Here is a 23,789-nt window from a genome sequence, read left to right on the forward strand (position 1 = left end):
TAGAACCAGGCCTTCTTGAGTCTTGGTGCAGTACATGTGTAGTTTGAAAATATGTAATAAATAGAGAGCTACTAAATGGTGGTGTGTATGTTCTAACAAAATTCCTGGTTCATACTTGGACTTCAAATTTGCACCTAACTAATAAAAGATTCCATGGTATTGTCCAGAATGTTTTTTAGATTTTTTTTCTAGAATGTTTTAGACCAATACAAGCATTGAAATTAAGCCTGAGTTATGCAGAAGTGTTTTGTTCTTTGTCCCTATTCTTCTCCTACAAGGAATTCACCAGTGTGGGACAGTCAGGGAGGCTCAGGCTGTCCAGTTCCCTGCCCAGCCAGCTGCTAGCTGAGCTCAGCCTTGGGCAAGTTACTTCATCTCTCTAAAGCCTCAACTCTTTCATCTTTAAACTAAGAATGAAGAGGATAATATCAAACCTCATTGGGTTGCTTTGAAGATTAAATGAAAATGTGTACATAAAGCATTTAGAGACTGGGCATGATGGGTCACACCTGTATTGCCAGCACTTTGGGAGGCCAAGGCGGGAGGATCCCTTGAAGCTAGGAGTTCAAGACCAGCCTAAGCCACATAGCAAGACCTTATCTCTACCAAAAAAAAAAAAAAAAAAAAAAGAAAAGAAATAAAAAATAGGCCAGGCATGGTGGCTCATACCTGTAATCCTAGCACTTTGGGAGGCCAAGGCAGTGGATTGCCTGAGCTCCAGAGTTCAAGATCAGCCTGGGCAACTTGATGAAACCCTGTCTCTACTACAATACAAAAAATTAGCCGGGTGTAATGGTGTGCACCTGTAATCCCAGCTACTCAGGAGGCTGAGACAGGAGAATAGCTTGAACCCGGGAGGCAGAGGTTGCAGTGAGCCAAGATCATGCCCCTGCACTCCAGCCTGGGCCTGGGCAACAGAATGAGACCCCATCTCAAATAAATAAAAATAAAAATGAAAGCATTTTAGCATGGTAACTGGACCAGAGTTAAGCACTTAATAACTAATAGCTATTACTATTAATATTAACTAAACCCAAACTCTGATTTTCTATGTAGAACACTATATAAAATATAAAAAACTCTGAGTATGCTAAGATGATTTCATTAACTTTTTACTGGTGGTAATCATTGATTTTATGAAATGGATTGATAGCCTGATCAAGTATATAGTGCTTCAGTATGCATTGGGCTCTTCAGTTAAACTCTCTAGACACCCCGTCTAGACACTGTGTAAAACTCTGGGAGGCCCAGTGATTGATAAGGTCTCTGTCAGCTAAGACCTGAGAGTGGCCCCTGCGTGCTGTAGGCATGGGGCACTTGTCTCATTGTAGAATAGCATGGCCTCTCCTACTCACTCATCTGTACAACTGCAAGTGTTACATGCTGTGCTACTGCTAATAGCATTTTTAGAGCTGCTCTACTTTTGTTTTGTCTTGTGTGAAAAAAAAATTGCATTTAGTTGCCGGGTGTGGTGCCTCACACCTGTAATCCCAGTACTTTGGGAGGCCAAGGCGGGTGGATCACCTGAGATCGGGAGTTTGAGACCAGCCTGACCAACATGGAGAAACCCTGTCTCTACTAAAAATAAAAAATTAGTCAGGTGTGGTGACACATGCCTGTAATCCCAGCTACTCAGGAAGCTGAGGCAGGAGAATCGGTTGAACCCAAGAGGCAGAGGTTGTGTAGAGCTGAGATCGCACCATTGTACTCCATCCTGGGCAACAAGAGTGAAACTCCGTCTCAAAAAAAATGCATTTAGTTGATGCTCAATAAACATTTGTTGGGTGAATAAGTGAAAGATACATACCAAATGAAGAATGTAGGCAGGTGATCAGTATTATCACATGATTTATTTATTTAATAAAGGCCTTGGATGAAGTGATTCCTGCTTATGTTTTACCTCTTTGTGTGTGTGTGTGTGTGTGTGTGTGTGTGTGTGTGTTTCTCTCTCTCTCTCTGTCTCCTCACTAGAATATGAGCTCCATGAGGGCAGGGATTTTCATCTCTTTCACTAATTGCATTCTCCCTGGGACCTCCTTAGAGCAATGCTTGGCACATACTAGGCACTCAATATTTGTTGAATGGAGCCATCTCCCTGTAGCATTCGACAATCCTTCCTAAGAAGAAAGGAAGGATTCCTCAGCCTATTTCTTACCCTTGCAGGACTTTTCTCTCCTGGTTCTCCACCTATCTCCCTGGTCTGTCCTTCTCCAGCTTCTCTGATGGCTTCTTTTCCTCCTCCAAGACCCTCCCATGGTAGTCCACATGGCTCTATCTTGGTTCCGGTACTTCCTGCAAAGATTACATCAAGTCTCACAGCTTCACCTCTCCTCTCTTTGGCTGAGCCACAGAAGTGTGAACCTTTCTCTTGAATACAAGTCCTTGTTCCCCACAGCCTTCTGGGCACACTCCCAGCTGGTGTCTGCTTGGTCTTCATACTTGCCGTTGCGTGGCCGAGTGCGCCATCTCTTTCTTCAAAGTCTCTCCTCCTAGGAGTGACTAAGAATACTGGCTTGGAAGTTAGACCTGGGTTTGGGTCCTGAGTCTGCCTCCTGCTTTATCTGCAGCTTTGGCAAATTCCTACCCTCCTTGATTCTCATCTTGAAAAGGATGATTTTGGTGGCAATCCCTTTGGAAGCTTGTTGAGAGGATTAAGGGAAGTAACAGGCATAGAATGTCCAGTGGAAGTGCCCCACCTTTTCATATTTCTGTGGCTGCAGCCACTGCTTTCCCAGCTACCTAAACTCAGTATACTGCAGTCACTTCTGAGTCAGAGAATTATTTTGCTCCTTGACTCACTCACTCATACTGTGCTGTTCTTTTCCTTCATGACTTGACTCCTTCTTTCCCATTCCTCTTGCTGCCAGCCTGCCTGAGACTGTCTAATCTACTCAGTACCATCTCTCTGCCTCACTTTCTCCTCCTCAAATTCTTCCCCTCCTTCATCTAATCTTTGTTTTCCATAAATTTCTAGTGACCAAGGATCTCTTCATAAAGAGAGAGGGAAAGGGAAGGGGTGAGAGGAGACTCACTGTGGGTTCAGGAGTTTACACACACACACACACACACACACGCAAATGTATGTGTGTATTTAAAGACTCAGGAGTTTAATTTGAAAACTTTGATATATGTTAATTAAAGCCATTGAGAACAAGTGCAGGTCATCTAGCCTTCATTTACAAAGAAAAATGAAAAAACAAAAACGAAAGGAAAAGTGACTTTTCTTTCTTCTGCCCTGTAGTGAAACTCGGTTTCCAGCAAACCAGCAAACTTGGTTTTCATCAATTATGTCTTAATAGGTGCAATTTGATGAAAAATATTCCCCATGGTCATAAGTTCTCAGCACTTAGTAAGTGCTTTAAAATGCTTATATTTTCGTATTTCTGTTGCAAAGACCAGAACACAAAGTAGCTTTTTGTCAAAGCTTTATTTGCTGATTCTGCTATTGTTTTCCCCAGGGGAACTGCCCCTTTATTGATTAATAAAAGGTTAACAATAGCCTAAATGTGTTAAGGCAAATGGTTGGGTTTCAGTTTTGTGGTTGAGGTTATTTGTGTTCTTAAAATCCTGTTGTTTCCTAGTGATCAACAAAATAAAATACCCCACTTCTTTTTTAAAAGATCGGGATATGAGAGCCTGTTTTTGAACCTAGAAGGTTCACCTTTATAAATATTTCTGCATTTTATGGGCTTTCAGGATATTGTCATTGGAGACTGTTTCTGTTATGTGGAATTTTCACAGGAGTTGGCACAAATAGCCATCTGGCTTCTGCCCCTGGCATTCCACTAAACTGCCTGGTCAGGTCAGTGGGGCCTCCTGGATCACCAGGTCCCATGGATTGCTCTCTGTGGCAGGTGACACTGGGACCACTTACTTCTTGAAACTCCTCCAACCTTTGGTTTCCTTTGTAATTCATATGTGGGGTAATAGCTCTGTGGCTGGCTTCTGTGAGCTGCTGGATTCATGGAGATGACGGAGATGTGGCTTTCACCCTTAAAGAAATTATACCTAGCAGTGGACACAAATGTGTAGACTAACAAGTGCAATAAGATGCTATAGAGGCTTGGCGTGGTGGCTCACGCCTGTAATCCCAGCACTTTGGGAGGCTGAGTTGGGCAGATCATTTGAGGCCAGGGGTTCAAGACCAGACTGGCCAACATAGTGAAACTCCGTCTCTACTAAAAACACAAAAATTAACCAGGTGGTCATGGCACGCACCTGTAATCCCAGCTACTTGGGAGGCTGAGGCAGGAGAATTGCTTGAGCCTGGGAGGCAGAGGTTGCATTGAGCTGAGATCGTGCCACTGCACTCCAGCCTGGGCAAGACAGAGAGATTTGGTCTCAAAAAAAAAAAAAAAAAAAAAAAGTGATGGAGGTGTCAGAAGCCTCTATAATAGTGATGTTCAAGGTGTATATGGGGATTGGGTGGAGAATATGGAGAATCTCCTGGGGGAGATATGCAAAGTTTAAAATACACCCCCGCCATGCTTTTAATACATCCTCTATCACCTGGTGAATGACTGGATGTGGGAAGTTAGGGGAAAGGGATTCGACTCTTAGGCTTCATATACACATTTTGTCATCGTGTTGGTTGGGATAAGGAATGTAGCTATTTGAAAGAACCCACAGATCTTGGTGGCTTAGCATGGTAAAGATTAATTTCCCATGTCACAGTTTAAGGCCATTTGGTATAGGTTTCACTCCACACAGTCTTTCAGGAACCCAGGAATTCCTCCATCTAGCAACCCTGCCTGAGCTTTGGAGTCCTCCTGGATTCTCCACTTGTATGCTCTACATAAAAGGGAAGAGAGAGAGAGAGAGCGTGGGGGATTATGTAGATTTTTGTGGGTTAAACCTGGAAGTAGTAGAAGTCATTTCTGCCTGTTAGTCACATGGCCCACCTAATGGCAAGAGAAGCTGGGAAATGTAGTTGAGTTATGTGTCCAGGAGGAAAAAGAAATGGGATGTCTTAGTCACCCAATCCTGTTAACTATAACTCTCAAATGTCTCCCTAAAATCTCCCTGCCACTTCCCATCAAGTGCTTCCGTCAGAATTCAAGTTCTCGTGATCTCTCTTTCACCTCCTGAAGAGCAAGAATTTTCTAACTGACCTGCCTTCAGAATAATCCTTCCCTAGTCAACCCTCGATAGTACCAGAGGAATCTTGCTAGAATAACAATATGAGCAGATCATGGCCCTCCTTAAAAACCTGCTGTAGTTCCCTGTCCCCTTCTGAACTCCTTAGCCAGGGACATGGGACCCTTCTCCACCAGGCCTCATCTTCTGCCACTCTCCATTGTGAACTCTTTGTTCCAGTCATTCCAAAGGAGCACACGGTTTGCAGTTCCACATCCACAAACTGTGTGCTCACCCATCTCTGCCTTACACATACTGCCCCTTCTTCCTGGAGTTCCCATCCCCACTTTGCCCACTTGATGAATGCTAGGCATCCTTCAAGATTCACCTTCTCTGTGTGAATTTCCAGATGTGAATTTCCTGGTGGTGCTAAATTGTTCTGCCCTCAATTTTCCCATCATGTGTTCATGCTCATTTTGTTCAGGTCATGGCGGGAAGGGAGGCTTGAGAGTTAATTGAAGGGACTGTTGTGGATGTTTGGGCAACTTTAAGGGAAATAAACAAGGGACAGTGGCAAGCTCTGGAACTAGCAACAGTGGAAGCTGTTACCACCCTTGCCTGAGGAGGCAGGGGAGAAAGCTGGGGAAGAGAACAAGTTGGGGAGCTGTAGCTATGGGCCCTGGTAGAGGGATGCCGCCAACTACCAAGCTGCAGCCTGGCTGGGAAAGGAAAAATGTCCTGACCTCTTTGTCCTCTCATTCCCTGATCCCCTGCTACCACCTTGCAGTAGGCCAAAAGGAACTGAATTTGAAGGGCAATTGATGCTGACTTCTCCGGGCCACAGAGTAGGGTGGAGAAGGGGGAGAGTAGGGCTGAATGGCAAAAGAAGAATGCCCAGCACAGCTGTTATGTCTCTGTTATAGTTCCTAACACAGTACATGAAAATTTTTTATGTACATATCTTTCCCACCAGGTGACAAGTCCCTTGAATGCATGTTTCATATTTTTCTGAACCATGGATGCCTAGTACAACCTTTACAGGTTGTTAAAAATAACTTTTTTATTTTTAACCTGTCGTAGTCTGTTCTGGCTGCCATAACAAAGTACCATAAACTAGTTAGCTTATAAACAACAGAAATTTATTTCTCACAGTTCTGAAGGCTGGGATGTCTAAGACCAAGTTGCCAGCAGATCCAGTGTCTGGCAAGGACTTGCTTTCTGGTTCATGTATAGTGTGTTCTTGCTATGTGCTCACATAGCAGAAGGGATGATGATGAATATTTCTGGGGCCTCTCTTTTTTTTTTTGAGATGGAATTTAGCTCTTGTTGCCCAGGCTGGAGTGCAGTGGCATGAACTTGGCTTACTGCAACCTCTGCCTCCCGGGTTCAAGCGGTTCTTCTGCCTCAGCCTCCTGAGTAGCTGGGATTACAGGCATGTGCCATCATGCCCAGCTAATTTTGTATTTTTAGTAGAGACAGGGTTTCTCCATGTTGGTCAGGCTGGTCATGAACTCCCGACTTCAGGTGATCCCCCTGCCTCGGCCTTCCAAAGTGCTGGGATTACAGGCGTGAGCCACCATGCTGGGCCTGGGGCCTCTCTCATAAGGCCACTAATCCCATTCATGAGGGCTCCACCCTCATGACCTAATCACCTCCCAAAATCCCCACCTCCTAATACATCACCTAAGGGGTTAGGATTTCAAAATATGAATTTGGGAAAACATAAAGTCCATTGCAGGGCCTGTTTGTAATATTTAAATGAAGTATTAAGCTGCATTATTGTCTTTTTATTTTTAAGCGCTTAAACACCATTTTCTAGAGTTGTCTTACCATGTGAAGCATATGGGGGGTTTTGTTTTGTTTCATTTTCCTGACCTGCCTTTTCTCATTTCTTAGCCAAACAGGCAGGACTCGTGAAATTGTGATGCCTTCTAGGAACTACACCCCATACACAAGAGTCCTGGAGTTAACCATGAAGAAAACTCTGACTTAGGCACTCAGAGGCATACACTTTTTACAGATGGACAAAAGCTCTGGAACCCTGTGGCTTCAAATCCTTTGGGAAGGGTGACTGTTGTTTCCCCTACACACAGTGTAAGCCGGAATGGAAATTGCTGAGGCTCTGATCCACTTCTAAGACAGGAAGGAAAGTGAAGGCAGAGTGAGCAGGTAAGAGAGGGATATACAAGGTCACATTTCAGACACCCACTCGGCATACCCTGCTGTACTGCATCATCATTTGTTTTCTTTGTAGACACTGAAATCCTATCAGGAGGATTCCCTCACAATGTATTTTATTTGCTAGACTTTGGTTGGGAGGGAAAAGGACATTAATTTGAAGTTTCATGTTATTCATGCCACTATTGTTTGATAGAGCATGAAGGTTTTGTTTACCCATAAAAGTATTAGAGGCAGCGTTTCTCTGGTACAGAGAGGCCTGTCCACAAGGAGCATGGGCACCCAGCCAAACTTGAACCTGGAAGGGAGGGTTCCCGGCCTGCAGGTGCTCTTTCCTCTTGGTCCCAAGCATCTGTGCAGGGTCGTGGGAGCCACAGTGAGAGACTTGTGTGGGCCAGACAAGCTTCATTCTGATGTGCTAGTCCCTTGGTTTAATTTGTGCCTTATGCATTCATTGGACCAGCTGAAATCACTGTATTTATTCAACTTGCGATTTTTTTTTCTTTCTCACTTTAACTTAAAGAGAGTTTTATATGTCATGGAAATTTAATCATTTAGTGTTCTCAGTATCAGTTGGTGTTTTTGTTAAACAAATGAATCATCTGTTCATGCATGCTCTACTTTGATATTATAACCTATGTCACATGTGTTTAATAAATACCATATATTTTGTTCTACTAATGTTGTCTCTGTGTTTCATCCATGACCATGTAGAAGGGGCAGAGAGCAGATCAGGCTCTGGAATGAGTGTCAAAGTCAAATCACATGATCTTCCAGACAGTACAATCCATACAAGCATCTGTAAGCCATAAGATTGACTGTGTGTGTCAAGGGGAGGGTGGGGGGCCTATCTGTCTTTTTAATTCCTGAACTTTAGTTAATACACCATGTGGAAAAAGCAAGATACGTTAATGATCACAAAGTACAAAAATAGATTTTACTTTTAAAGCTTTCCTCAAACCTCCCACCCCTTACTGTCTCCACTTCCAAAAAACCAAAGAAATAAAAAAGTAAGAAAGCAAAGCAACTCAGTTAGATAAATCACTGTGAGTCAGAATCATGCTAAGAGGAAAATGTGCATTTGGGAGCCACATTTGTATTTAAACACTGTCCGTGGGACCTTGGGCGAGTCGTAAAAGCTCTCTGAATATTAGTTTCATCCTTTAAAAACCTCGGATCATCACACCTACTTGATAGGCTGACATGAGTGCCACATGAGGTCATTCCCACATAGGGACTGGGCACTGCTAGGCACATAGGCAGTGATTGCTGTCATTCTGGAGGTTTTAGAGCACTGCTGATTGCTGGTTGAGTCTCACCACTGGAGGTATTCTAGCAGCAAAAAACCATGTTCTGTGGCAGCCACCAAGGAGGAGCACTTAGAGAAAAAGCTGTCCTTAGGACCAGGAGATAGGGAAGCTGGACTCAGAGAGAGGCAGAGAGTTCTAGGAGCCCATCCCCCTGAAGAAACTGGTCTGGAAGCAGTTTCTAAGTGAAATGCAATGACTTAAAAAATGTCAATTTTAATGAGACCAAGGTAGGAATGAAAACTACTCTGCCAATACTTCCACATTCGCTTCTTTCTCTCTCTCTTAAAACAAGCAAGGAAAAGAAAAACTTAGTAATTTTAAATTTAAAGGATACCAGGGACCATTCTACAGCTCGGGCCTTTGTATTTTAAAATATATCTTCAACATATGGAAAATTCTAAATATGATTTGAACTACTCAAGAAGACTATTAAAGAGAGTTCCTAAATTGTGCAGACTGAAACTGAAAGAAGCTGAGAGATAATCCTTCCAGATCCTTTGTCAACATTAACTCTAGTGCCCCCCAACCCTCCATCTAAAGGACTGATATTCATCAACCTCTTCATGAGCAGGGGTATTACATAAAATTGGGAGAATGAACTCTAACATTTCATAGTAAATTTATCTTACTGAAATGGAAAGCAGCAGTGTATGTAAAGGGTTTTTAAAAAATAAAACAACATCCTATAATCTTCCAATTAATATCTTCATTCCAGTCCTTCCAGACTTTTAAAACACACCCGCTCCATTTTGTTTTTAAAATAAATATAACCCTATACCGAGAAGCGGAATCATGTGATTTTTAAGAACGTGGGAACACTCGAGTCAGCTATCTGAGCTTAGTCACTAGTGTGTATGTGGGTAAGTCACAAACCTGTCTGAGGGCCTGTAAAATTGGAACAGTGAGAGTTCTTTCCTAATGGGGTTGGTGTGAAGAGTAAATGAGTTAATGCCTGCATGGTTCTTAGAATAGTGCTTGGCACATGACAAGCACTTAATATATGCTACCTATTAACATTACATACTTTTGTAGCCACTCTTTGCTTACTTTATATATATATATAAATATATATATACACATATATACACACACTTTATATAGTTTGCTTTATATATATACTTTATATATAGTAAGTTTGCTTACTTTATATATATAGCAAGTTTGCTTACTTTATATATATACATATAATATATACTTTTTGCTTATTTTATATGTATATATACTTTATATGTGCATATAACATATATGTATATAATATATATTATATATATTATACACATATATGTATACAATATACACATATATATTATATAATATATGTATACAATATACACATATATATTATACATGTATACAATATACACATATATATTATACATGTATACAATATACACATATATTATATATAATATATGTGTACAATATACACATATATTATATATAATATGTGTAAAATATACACATATATTATATATAATATATGTGTAAAATATACACATATATTATATATAATATATGTGTAAAATATACACATATATTAATACATATATAATATATGTATATTATGCACATATATATGTGTATAATATACATATATATTATACACGTGTATAATATATATTATATATGTGTATAATATATATTATATATGTGTATATTATACACATATATGTGTATATTATATATAATATGTGTATAATATACAATATATATTATATATAATATATATGTGTATATAATATACAATATATAATATGTGTATATAATATACACATATATGTGTGTATATAATAGTATATATAATGTATATAATATATACTATATGTATATAATATACAATAATGTATATAATATACGTATATATAATATATACGTATATAATATACGTATATATTATATACTTATATATTATATACGTGTATATAATATATACATATACACGTGTATATAATATATACATATACACGTGTATATAATATTATATACACGTGTATATAATATGTATCATATATACGTATATAATATATCATATAATATTCGTATATAATATATCATATATATACGTATATAATATATCATATATGATATATAATATACGTATATTATATATACATGTATGATATATTATATACATATATCATATATAATATATCCGTATATTATATATGATATACGTATATATTATATATGATATACGTATATATTATATATATAATATATATTATATATATAATATATATTATATGTATATATTATACATATAATATATATTATATGTATATATTATATATATAATATATATTATATGTATATATTATATATAATATATTATAAATATAATATATACACATACATATATATGTGTATATATAAAGTATATATACATATAAAGTAAGCAAAAAGTATACATATGTATTATATATAGAAATATATACATATACATAAAGTAAGCAAAAAGTGTATATATACTATATATATAATCTACACCATTGCTTCTTATAGGTAATTGGATTCCATTTTTTGATGTCCCATAATTTATTTGACCCATCCCTTAGTGTTGGAATCTTGGATGTTGTCTTTACTTTTCTTCAGCAGTCCTCTGATGAACCATCTTGTGCACACGTTTTTGCACACTTGACTGATTATTTTCTCAGGATCAGTTCCTAGAGGAATTGTCTGGTCAAAAGGTGTGCACACTTTTGGTGCATATGGTCCAATATGGCCTATGGAAATTTGAATTCATTGAAATTCTCACTAACAGGCTGAGAATGTGACTTCCTGACTCTTTTGCCAACATGAGGAATGAGAAACAGAGTGTATAACATGGCTTTCTTTAGGCAGACCTGCCCCCCAAACAGGTGGTGAACAAAGTTCCTTCAGCATATTGCCTGTGGATATCAGAACTCAGGGACATGCAGGTGTGAGCTGCGGGCCTGGAGGTGTCCCTAGGGCCCAGAGAGTGCCTGGGCAGCCGACAGGAAACTGGATGGACTCAGAAGGAGCAAGTGTCCGTCAGGATCCAGGAATCAAAGAAGGCCTGCCGCTTAGTGAGCCAGCATCAAGAGCCTGTCACTCAGGCCACATGCCTAAGATGCGGTTTGACTCTGAGTGGGGCATGCCCCCTATTTCAGGGATAGCCTGGGAGAGAGGATCAACATTTGGGAAGTGCTTGGAGGGTGCACCAACCAAGGCTGACCCCTGAGCTGGTCCATGTGTCCACTGTGAGCACCCACTTTCTTCCCAGTGAATGCCATCTGCCTACTCCAGGAACTCTAGGATGGTCACCAGGGCAAGGAGTGAGGGTGATAGGAATGGGTCCTGGCTCAGGCCCCACTGGGCCATGGTGCTCTTCTTGACGGCCAGACTGAGAGGGCCAGTTCAGTTCACCCAACACATGCCAGGGTCACCAGGGCAAGGGGTGGGGGTGACAGGAATGGGTCCTGACTCAGGCCCCACTGGGCCATGGTGCTCTTCTTGACAGCCAGACTGAGAGGGCCAGTTCAGTTCACCCAGCACATGCCAGGTGCTTGGAAGACAAAGACATGCACCTCGAGACCCTTGCTGTCTCCAAAATCTTTTCCAGCAAGTCCAGGCCCTCCTGATCTTTCCCATCTCTGAATCCCAGGGGAACTTATTTTCAGCCCCTTCTTTATTCTTACATCTCATGACCAATCTTTGTGTCCATTTATTATCTCTCCAGTGACATAAACTCCTCAGGGGCAGTGTCCCATAAGGGGCACACTAGTCATTTGGAGGGAAGCCATTGTAAACCTTGATAAGCATGAAGAAATCTACAAATGAGGAGTATTCCAGAAAAAGCCTCGGCTTTGGGGAAGTAAATAATACCAGGAGTTACTGAGCTGGACACAGCACACATACACTGAGTCTTTACAACAGTCCTGCCTGGAAGATGTTATCACCACCATTTCATGGATAAGGAAATTGAAACTCAAAAAGATGTGAAAATTGTCTGAAACCACTCAGACCTGTCTGATTTCAGAACACAGGTGGGAGGCCTGGAGTCAGTCCCAGGTCTGCCATTAAATCACAATACCTCCTTGGTCAGGTCACTACAGCACTCTGCAGCTCCGTGCCCCAGGATGCAGCTTTTTCGATGAAGTAAATGGAATTGCATCCCCCACCCAGGCTTGCTGCACAGATCATGGCATAGCATTGACAAATTTCCTAGCAGTTCATCAGAGATATGCCAATAATTGATACCTGCTACTGTTACTAGTAATTACTGGGAAGCCAGTATTGCACCAAGAATATTTGCAAACCCAAGGATTTCTTCTTATTGGACACAGAGATTTAACGAATGCTAGCGAATGGAATTGTGCAGAAGACAAACAGGAGTGAGGGAAATGCTACTGGATAAGCAGGAGGTTAAATAAACTGTATCTCCTTTTGTTTAGATGTGAATTTAAGAATAATCTATTTTACTTTGTCAGGGAAGGAAAGGCCTGAAAGGGAGACTAAAGGTGAGTTGCTAAAAAAGAGAGAACAGAAGCAAAGAGACCAGAAGGTGAGTGCTGCTAAAGCTTGGGGTAATTCGTTAGGCAGGATTAGATAACTAATACATGGTGTGAAAAATATAGTTGCCTTTTGTTTTTGCATGCAAATATCTAATTGTTTTAGCACTATTTGTTGAAAAGACTACCCATTTTCCACTGAATTGCCCTTGTACCATTGTTGAAAATAAATTGGCCATATATGCATAAATCTATTTCTATACTCTCTATACTGTTATATTGGGATCTAGTTGCTTATCTTGACACTAATACTATGCTGTCTTGTTTGCTGTAGCTTTATCATCGGCCATGAAGTCAGGTAGCACAGGCTCTCTAATTATGTTTTTCTAAGTTGATTGGGCTATTCTAGGTCCTTTGCATTTCTATATGAATTTTACAGTCTGTCAATTTCCACAAAAGTGCTATTGGGATTTTCCTTGGGACTGCATTGAATAGACAGGTCACCAAGGATAACATCAAACCCTTGCTGTGTCAGGCCAGCTCCTAGCAACACTGCAGCCCAAGTTGGGAGCACTAGGTTGGCTCCTGGATATCAGTGACTGCTCTTCCCTTCCTTAGCTGGAAAGGTACTGGGAAAAACCTCCATAGTGTATTTTGGTAAAGGTATAGTATAATCTTTGTGGGATTCCGAACAAAATATTATAAGAAACATTCATTTGTGCCCAAGGGCCATAAACTTGATGTAATCTGAATGCAATAAATTATAAATAAATGGCAAACAGTTCTTGATGGTTTTCTCTTAATTTTTCAAGTTTTAACATAGAGCGTTTACAGGATTCACCTTCCTGATTTAGGGATGGGAGGGGGGTTGAGAAATAATTAGTAGGCAATTTTTTGGCCCTGGGACTTTTCTTGTAAATGTTTTCTTTGGCAGCCATACTCTTGAGAACAGGAAGTTACTCTCTTGTTACAGATTTAAGACTTTTCTGAGCCAAATAACAGAAAGCTGGATTAGTTCTGAAATGAAGTGGGGGGGAAAAAAAACAACTCTAGGCTCTTGCTGGAGATTAATGACATCTTGCAAATATTTTAATTCTCCCCTTTCCTCTTAACTTGCTACCTCCTAAACAAAACACACTCAGACTGAAAAAAAAAAAACAAAAACCTTAACTGATCACTTTGTAGCCCAACCTTAAAATAAAATATCTTTATGGTGCCCACAAATTTATGTAAACATTTTTGGGGTGTTAAAGGGAAGGAAAACAGGGCTGTCTTAAGTTGATCCTTTTTTTGTTACAAAATCCCCAATATGAAATTTAGAGCATAAAATGTAGTTGTAAAGATGCTAATTTTTCTATGATAATCACAAAGATTCATAATTTTCTTTGATCTTTTTAAAATGGCTTTTTAAAAATAGATAAAAGTGTTTAATCAAGCTTTGAAAACTATGCCTATATGTTGTTTGAGATGGTTGCAATCAATTCTTTAGGAATTGTTCCAAATGACAGGATTATATCCTTTGACTAGAGCATCTCTGACTATAAAACAAAGCAATTATTTCCTCCAAAAAGACTGAGTCCTCACAGAAGGGCATGCTAAGGTAGAAATAAAAAGAAATTCAATTTTTACACTTGATTCTAAAAAAAAGTTGTAATCTTCATGAAGTTTATAATCTGGAGGAACGTTAATTCCGTGAATTATCTGAGAACTATTTGTGAGGATTCTTTTTAAAATTGCTTCAAATGTAAAAGTTTTTATTTTTTGCAAGGATTCTTAAAACACAGAAAGCCTTATAAAAACTTTGAGATTGAGAAGTAAAGAACGCTTTCCTGTAACAAGTATATATCTTCTACTAGTAATCTAGGAAGTTTCTATGGTATTAACTGCAGCCTCAGAAAATAAAAGAGTTGGGCTAAGTGTTTTATTTACACTTGCCTCCTGCACCCAAATTCAAATGCCCTGGTACCCAAGAAGTTTGCCTACAGTTGAGAAGGGTAGGATAATAGGGCCAGTAGCTGATGGGAGCAGGGGAGGATGCTTCCCTGGGCTATAAGAACATGCCTATCCTAAAGTCACTCAAATTCCTAAGTCTGAAAAACACTGTGCTGCCAAACACACCCATCTGTAATTTGAACGTGGCCAAAGACCCACAATTTGCCACCCTTGACTTGCATTATCTGATGTTTTTCTTTCTGTATATTATGAAGAGGATATTTATTCCTTCATACTAACTTTCTTCAGTCTGCTTGAGGTGATGCCCTTCCACATTATTCATAATAGTTTCTTGTCTTCTACTATTTTTGACAACTTCACTTTTTTAACCTTATAAACAATTTTAAATTACTCAGAGCTGTCATCCATTAGATATAAAAATTAAATGGAGCCCAGGAATTCTAGGTGATGGGAAACATTATCCAGGGCTGTAAGACATGCACAACTATGGGAGTCCAGCAAAGGCTGATAAGCCTGGAGCTCCAGCAATGTTGGGTGAGCGTTTATTTAAAGGGAGCTACTTGCTTCCTGGTTTGACTGCATACCAAATATATCTTCTCAACATTTATGAGCTTAAATAGATGCAGATGTTGCCAGAGAATGTATTATAACATTCATCATCCTAGAATCATATAATTTAAGTGTTGAGAGGCATCTTGGACTTCGGTTCAATACTCTCATTTTAAGCAGGAGGAAGCTGAGGTTCAGAAGAGTTAACTGACTTGCCACAAAGTTAGTGGTCCACAAACCCTGCCCCATAAAAACATTGTTGAGGGTTGACAAATTTTACTACCACCACCTCCGTTCTCTCATCCGGATTGCTTTTATTGTCCTATACACTATGCTTGACTATTATCTCCTCCCAATTTTCAAGAAGAAAATTAATGAGGATTTTTTGTTTCCTGAATAATTCTTCTATATATTTCGTGGGCATCCCTTACTTCTCTCCATCTCCCCACTGTTGATGATTTTCAGAGCTGTGTTCTTTCTCATGTAAGATGGAAATTAAAGGTGACCAGACACTGACTTTGGCCAGGTCTAGTGAGAGGAGAGGGGTTAGTTGGTTTTCTCTAACTCTAGCCTGCTGCTGATCACTAGTTTATTTATTTCATGGCCTCTGATGGACATCAGACTCCAAATAGTGAGAGCCATGGTGTGCTGACACTGTAGCAGAAATCAGTTCTTTCCATTCCACTAAAAAGACAACTACCTCCTTGGTGAAACCTGAAAGGATCTTATGAAATCTCATCCTGTAGTGACTTTGCAAATCACCTCACTCCTCCTTTTCTGTTTTCTCATAAATATATGTGCAGACTATCTTTCCTCAACCACAAAGGAAGTGTAAACATAGTTTATCTGATGTTTTATGAATTAAATAATTTTTATAGCCAGACTTATATGATGTACTTGATGTTTTATGAAAAATGTTCAGTGAGGCCCATTTAAGTGTAGGACAGTCTGCCCTCCAACATAGAATTTGAACCAATTCTAAGCAAAGTTTGGCTGTTATATCCTCCTACTTTCCTGCCCTACATACTCTCCAAATCCTAGAGATGAGTACTCTGGGGTCTTCCTATTATCCTAAACTCACTGATGTAATTGTCTGGTGTGTTCTTCTTCTCAGATTACTCAAAATTCTCTCCACTTTCTCCCTTTCCCTCCTGAACAAATTTCACTCTTTGGGTGTAGGTCATCGTCTCAGCTAGGCTGTTATGAGGAAGCATTTTGGAACTAAATAATACTCACATGTAAATGACTAATAGATCATTTATGTTCTCAAAGGAAGATCTTTGTTCACATATAATCTTCTTATTGGTGGAATTTCACTCAATGTGTCAAAGGGAAGGAAAATAAGTCAAGGAGAGGGGAAGGTATTTTTAATCTTGTTTAAGATTGTATGTCTTAAACTGAGAGGAGGGGCCTTAGCTACAATGTCTATATAGTCTGTGTCAAAGATCGTGTGCTCTTTCAAGGATTTTTTTCCCAGTTTGTGAGTTTTTTCATATTTAAAAATCTTACAAAGTTTTATTATTCAATCACAATTCAGTTGGTCACATTTCTAACCAGCAATCTTCATTAAATTTATTAAAAAGTAAACTTACATGAAATTTCAGAGTACCAAACATTTAATAATTTAAAAAACTATATCTTCCCACACTATCAAGATCATAAAACACAGTGGTGGCCTGAAATGGGACATTCGTCACTAAAAAACACTTCAGCCATGTGATGGTATTAACAGAAAAGGCTTCTTTTCCACCAACTTGAACCTCACTTGGCTGAGATTTTCTCATCACAGTCTTTGTATTTTTTTTTCCCATGGGCAACTGCCCCCTTGATTAATCCCATTTCCCTTAGTCCTAGTTTTTCCAGGCAGCTGAGCAAACAAAGATGCAGGCAGCCATTTTAACGTGCTTCCTCCCTCAAGCCCTCTGGGATGGGCCGTCTGTTCATCCTGTTCATAAACCAATGGCCTGAATGGGCTTGGAGGAAGCAGCAAGGATCTTCTGTCAGGATTAATTTTAATAGGCCATAGTCTGTCACCCGGGAACCATAGCCCAGGCAAATGGCTTTAAATTACTATTTGCTGATAAAAAGGGAGATATGAGCTGAAAATTTGGTTCCTCATTTCAAACAACTTGGATAACTAATGCAAGAATTTACTTTTAGTGTGGAGTGCAGGCACTTTACAGCCTAAACCCTTGGGTAGCTGAGGAAAATCTTTTGTTGCCATGGGATCACAGTGAAATATAAAGAGGGGAAATGTGGCATTTTGTAGAAGTATAGAATTTTAGAGCTGGAAGGGAAACAAAAAAGGTATCTGTGACTTCCTAAGGACTTATGTTTAGAGCTTTATGTTTCTGATTTCTGTGCAGAGAAACATGATTCCTCTTATTGCCCCTTCTTATTTTTTGTCTCCCTCTTTACCAATTCCTTTCTCTTTCCTTTTTTCACTGTTTTTCTCATACCCAATTCCAGTTCCTTGTTCCTTCCCTTGGTTCCTCATCCCTCACCAGTCAGGCTCCTGTCATTTCTCTGTGAAGCTCTGCACTGGGGGGCACATGGGGTAGCATGGTGAATGTAGCCCCTAGGCAAACAAGTCAGGAGGCCCTAGCTCTTGTCTCTTCCCCTGTAAAGTGTGAGAAGGCAGTTTGGGGGACTGACTGGAAGGGATGGTTTTGTAAAATGACACACAGATGTCAGCCATTATTGTTCAATAAAGTCCTCTGTGTACCATTCATAAGTAATTTTTTAATTAGCTATGGCCATTGTTTTGGTTTGTTTAAAAATTCATAATGTGGCTGGGCATGGAGGCTTACATCTGTCATCTCAGCACTTTGGGAGGCCAAGATGGGAGGATCATATGAGCCCAGGAGTTCCAGACCAGCCCTGGGCAATATAGCCAGACCCCATCTCTCTCCACACACACACACACACAAATCAGCTGGGCATGGTGGTGCACACCAGTAGTCCCAGCTACTTGGGAGGTTGAAGCAGGAGTAACCTTTGAGCCCAGGAGTTTGAGACTGCAGTGAGCTATGATTGTGCCACTGCACTTCAGCCTGGGTGACAGAGGGAGACTCTGTCTCAAAAAAGAGAAAAAAATCAGTGTGTTCCATACTCAAATGGATGCTTCCAAGAAAAATCATGGAAGAAAATAGAATTTGCTTCATACTTCTTTATGATCCTTGGTTCCCATCTCTTCCTTTCCAGCCAGCTCCCCTCAACTCTCATAGATCATATCACTTGCTCATGGAGAAAATGTTCTCCACATTCCTTTACAAACATGATTGATACCATAAAAAATGTTTGGTGCAAGTTCTGTAATCTTTCTTAAATAGCCCAGCCTGAGCACTTGAGCAAGAAGGCTGGTGGCTAAAATTAAACGAAACATAACAAAACCAAAAACAGGCTGGGCGCGATGGCTCACGCCTGTAATCCCAGCACTCTGGGAGGATGAGGCGGGCAGATCCCTTGAGGCCAGGAGTTTAAGACCAGCCTGGCCAACATGGCAAAAACCTGTCTCTACTAAAAATACAAAAGATTAGCCGGGGGTGGTGGTGCGCGCCTATAGTCCTAGCTACTCGGGAGGCTGAGGCAGGAGAATCGCTTAAACCTGGGAAGTGGAGGTTGCAGTGAGCCAAGATCATGCCACTGCACTCCAGACTGGGTGACAGAGCAAGACTACATCTCAAAAGAAAAAAAAATGCAAAGAACAAAAACAAAACCCAAGTGTCAATGAAGATGTTGAGCAACTTCATTGCTGATGGAGTGCAAAATGGTATAGATACTTTGTAAACAATTTGGTAGATTCTTAGAGACATTCATTTACCCTATGACCTAGTTATCCCACTCCCAAGTGAAATGGAAGCTTATGTTCATGCAAAAACCTATACACAAGGTTTATAGTGACTTGATTCATAATCAGCAATAACTTAAAGCAACTAAAATACCTTTCAACTGTTTAATGTATAAGTAAACTCCTACAATGGACTACTGTACCCATAGAATACAACACTACTTAGCAATAAAAAGGATCAGGTTACTGATACCTGCAGTGGCATAAATGAATCTCAAAACCATTATGCTAAGAGAAAGAAGGCAGATTCAAAAGGCTACTGTATGATTCTACTTATATGACATTCTGGAAAAGGCAAAACTCTAGGACAGAAGACAAACCAGTAGTTGCCAGGGATAGGGGTTCAGTGGAGAGGCTGACTACATTTTGGGGGGCATGATAGAACTGTTCTATATCATGATTATGGTGGTCGTCACAAAACCGTATGCATTTGTCAAAACTCAGACCTGTACACTAAAAAGGGGGGATTTTACTACATGTAAACTATATCAATAAATCTGACAAAGAAAAGAAATATACAGTATTAATTTGCATGTTATTCATCTTAAAATAAATGGTATTGTTCTGCAACTTGCTTTTTTCACTTAACCTTAAGTTTTGGAGATTAAACCTTGTTGAAATCTGTAGATTTAGTTCCTTCATTTTAATTGACGTAGTTTTCAGTTTTTGCTACCACTATAAACAATGTGGCAATGAATGTTCTGACACACGTCTTCTTTAGTACATACACAGAGTTTCCTTAGGAAGGCTAGTACATAAATGCTGTGTGTTGGATTGCAGAGTAGGCACGTCTTCCACTTTACTAGATGTGACTGCATATCTTTCCTAAGTGTTTCTGCCAGTTCAGTCTCTGTAACACATGAGCTCCTGTTTCTCCAATCAGAAAGAGTTTGGAAGTTTTAAGATTTTTTTACTTTGCATTTCCCTGAAGTTGAGGATCCTTTTTTAAAGCATGTTTTCTGGTTTTTCCAGTTTCCTCTTCTGTGAACTGTTTGTATTTTTCCTTTTTTTTTCTGACTTGTTTTGCTTATTGATGTATAAGAATTCTTTTTGTAAAGTGTGAGTTTTTGTATTCTGGATGCCAGCTTGCTGTTTATATGTATAATAGCCTTTACCCTTCTACACTACAGAAGTTTTTGCCTTAATGTAGTTAATTTACAAATTATTTCCTGTAAAGTTTGTAAAATGTGTCTTAAGAAATCCTTCCTAAACTTGTGATCATTAAAATGTTTTTCTGTAAACATTATTTTTCAATTTTAAATAGTAGTTTGTTAATTCCTCTGGAATTAATCCTCATGTCTATTGGAAGTAGGAAACTATTTATATTAATACTTTTTCCCATATACACAACCAATCTCTCTAGCACTATTTATGAAAATTCACTCTTTCCTCACTAATCTTAAATCTCAAATCAAGTTCCCATGTATGCATGGGTCTATTTTGGTGTTCTCTATTTTGTTCCATTGGTCTATTTGCTGCAACAATTATATAAAATTAATAAAATGTAATTAAAAGGCCAGGCACACAGTAGGGCCAAAGCAAAAGCTAGCTTCCCCCCCCTCCTCAGTCAGCTCTCTAACCCTAAAGTCTGGTCATCAATGAAGTCTTGGTTTTTCTAAAAGAATGATGCTGTTTGGCTCCCTTGTTGGTGATCTTTATTCCCACTGACTTCATCTGGTCCAAATCTCTGGCCAGCCTCTCCTTTAAATTCCCTTTTGGTACTAGCTCCCCACTAATCATCAATCTGCTGCCTGCATACCCCCAACTTGGCCCACTGTCACTATGGCCAAGTCTAGGCATAGAGGCTGGACATGCTTCTGCATTGCCCCATAATACCCCCACCCCCTCATTCTCCAGCAATCCCCATGTGGGGGTCGGGCCATTTCTCATGCTGAGAGGCCCAACAAGTGTGCAGTTGAACACTTTCAGTCTTTGTACATTGACACTAATGTATCCCACATTAGTAATCCAAGTGAAGGAAGCAAAATTAAATTTCTTAAAGGAAAAAAGGCTGGGTGTGGTGGCTCATGCCTGTAATCTCAGCAGTTTGGGAGGCCGAGGCGGGCGGATCGCTTGAACCCAGGAGTTCAAGTCTAGCATCGGCAACATGGTAAAACCCTGTCCCTACAAAAAAATTTAAAAAAAATTTAGCGGGGCATGGGACACACACCTGTAGTCCCAGCTACTTGGGAGGGAGGCTGAGGTGGGAGGATTGTTTGAGCCAAGAAGGCTGAGGTTACTGTGTGCCATTATACCACTGCACTCCAGCCTGTGCAACAGAGCAAGACCCATCTCAAAAAAGAAAAAAAAGGTCAGAATTTAAGAGGGGAAGAGAGGGTTGAAGGAGGGAAATACAAATTCAGTTTTGGACAGGTTGAGACTGAGAAACCTTTGAGACATTCAGGTGGTAAGGCCTTTACCCTGACTCTAATTCTAGTCCCAGAGCAAAACCCCAAAAGACTCCTGTGCTTAAAAGCCTGGAGAGATTGGTACCTTGGAATTTATGGTAAGAGAGAGTTTTAGGAAGGAGAAACTGCTCAACAGGGTCAGATGTTGTGAGAAGGGGAAGGACTAAGATGTATTCCTTGAATCTGACAGCCATGAAGGGATCCATGGTGCTTGCAAGATGGTGAAGAAATGGAGTCAGAGAATGTGGACAATTCTTTTAGGATACGTATCTCTGAAAAAAGAAGGCAGGTGGAAGCTGGGGGCAGCTTTTAACTGCTTTATTGGGGTATAACTGACATGCTATACACTGGACATGTTTAAAGTATACAGCGCAATAAGTTTTTTTTAATTTTCTCTTTTTATCTCTAGAAGTAAGTTTTGACTTATCAAATGAATACACCCATATAACCATCACCACAATTAAGGTATTGAGCATCCCCGTCACTCCCAAATGTTTCCTCCTGCCCCTTTGTCATCCTTCCTCCCAGCCTCTCCCTGCCACCCCACAACATCCGATAATCACTGATCTGCTTTCTGTCACTATAGATGAGTTCGTATTTTTTACAATTTTATATAAATGGAGTCATACGGTGTGTAATTTTTTCCTGGCCTCTTTCTCAGTATACTCGAGATTCATCAGAGTTGTTGCATGTACCAGAGTATTCGATTATATGGACAGACTACAACGTGTTTATCCACTTACCTACTAATGGATTGTGTCAAGTTTTGGGCTATTACAAATAAAGCTGCAATGACACTTATGTGCAAGCCTTTCTATTAATATATGCTTTCATTTACCTGTTTCTCTTAGGTAAATACCTAGCAGAAGAATGGCTAGGTCAAACAGTATATTTTAAGAAACTGCCAAACTGGTTTCCAAAGAGTTTGTACTATTTTGCATTCCCATTAGCAGTGTATCAAAGTTCCAGTTGCTCTACATCCTTTACAACACTTGGAATGGTCAGTCTTTCTGGTAGGCATGTATTAATATCTCATTGTGATTTTATTATTTCTTTTTTCTTGGATATAGAGTCTTGCTATGGTGCCCAGGCTGGTCTTGAACTTCTGGGCTGAAGCAATCCTCCCACCTCAGCCTCCTGAGTAGCTGGGATTACAGGCATGAGCCACCATGCCCAGCTTCTCCACGTATTTTTAATTTGCATTTTCCTAATGGCTAATAACACTGGTCTTCTTTCATGTGCTTATTTTTCACTTATATATCTTCTTTGGTAAACTGTCTTTTCAAATCTTTTATTCCCTAATCTGGGAAGTGGTGCCCATCATTTCTACCATATTTATTAGAAGTGAGTCAGTTAGGTCCAGTCAACATTCCATGGGAGAGGATTACATTGGAGTGGGACACTGGGGGCCATCCTAGAGGCTGTCTACCACGTGTGGCTTCCCATTTCTTTTAGGGTAAAATCCAAACTCCATATCCTGGTCTACAAAGCCCTGCTAGATCTAGCCCCAGCCTTCCACATTGCCTTTTTTTGTTATTTGAACATGCTGAGCTCCTTCTCCTTTTACGGCCTTAGTATCTTCTCTTGCCTCTACTTGGGATGTTTTTCCATCAGATTTTCCCACAGTTGATCATTTGTCATTGAAGTCCCAGCTTAAAAGTTACCTCCTCAGAAAACCCAACCTCAGTCACCCAATCAAAGTAGTCTACCAGTCACTCCTTATCAAATCACTCTGTACTAATTCTCTATGTGACTCTTAGTACAGATAGAATAAAAGTTTCGATGTAACAGGAAATTTCTTTACCTCATTCATCGTTATATAACCAAATCCTAGAATAGCGTTTCACTTGTGATAGACGCTCAATAAATATTTACTTACTGAACAAATGAATGAGATCTCCAAAGAAGCAAGAACAGATGGGATCCATGGTATAGCTGAAGGGATTAACCTTGGATAAAGTTCCTGTTACTACTGCTGTTTAATAAACCACCC

General features: G+C 39.8%; 1 protein-coding gene across 1 annotated transcript in view; it reads left to right on the forward strand.

The window, feature by feature from the left end:
• MYZAP (myocardial zonula adherens protein) overlaps positions 1–7,931 on the forward strand; it is a 93,430-nt gene extending 85,499 nt beyond the window's left edge. The window contains exon 13 of the mRNA XM_004056249.4: positions 6,973–7,931. Within this exon, the coding sequence (XP_004056297.1) occupies positions 6,973–7,069 (97 nt within the window). The 3' untranslated portion in view covers positions 7,070–7,931. The remainder of the gene's footprint in view (positions 1–6,972) is intronic.
• The last annotated feature ends 15,858 nt before the right edge of the window (positions 7,932–23,789 follow it).

This window comes from Gorilla gorilla, chromosome 16 (assembly GCF_029281585.2).
Source record: "Gorilla gorilla gorilla isolate KB3781 chromosome 16, NHGRI_mGorGor1-v2.1_pri, whole genome shotgun sequence".
Taxonomy (NCBI): domain Eukaryota; kingdom Metazoa; phylum Chordata; class Mammalia; order Primates; family Hominidae; genus Gorilla; species Gorilla gorilla.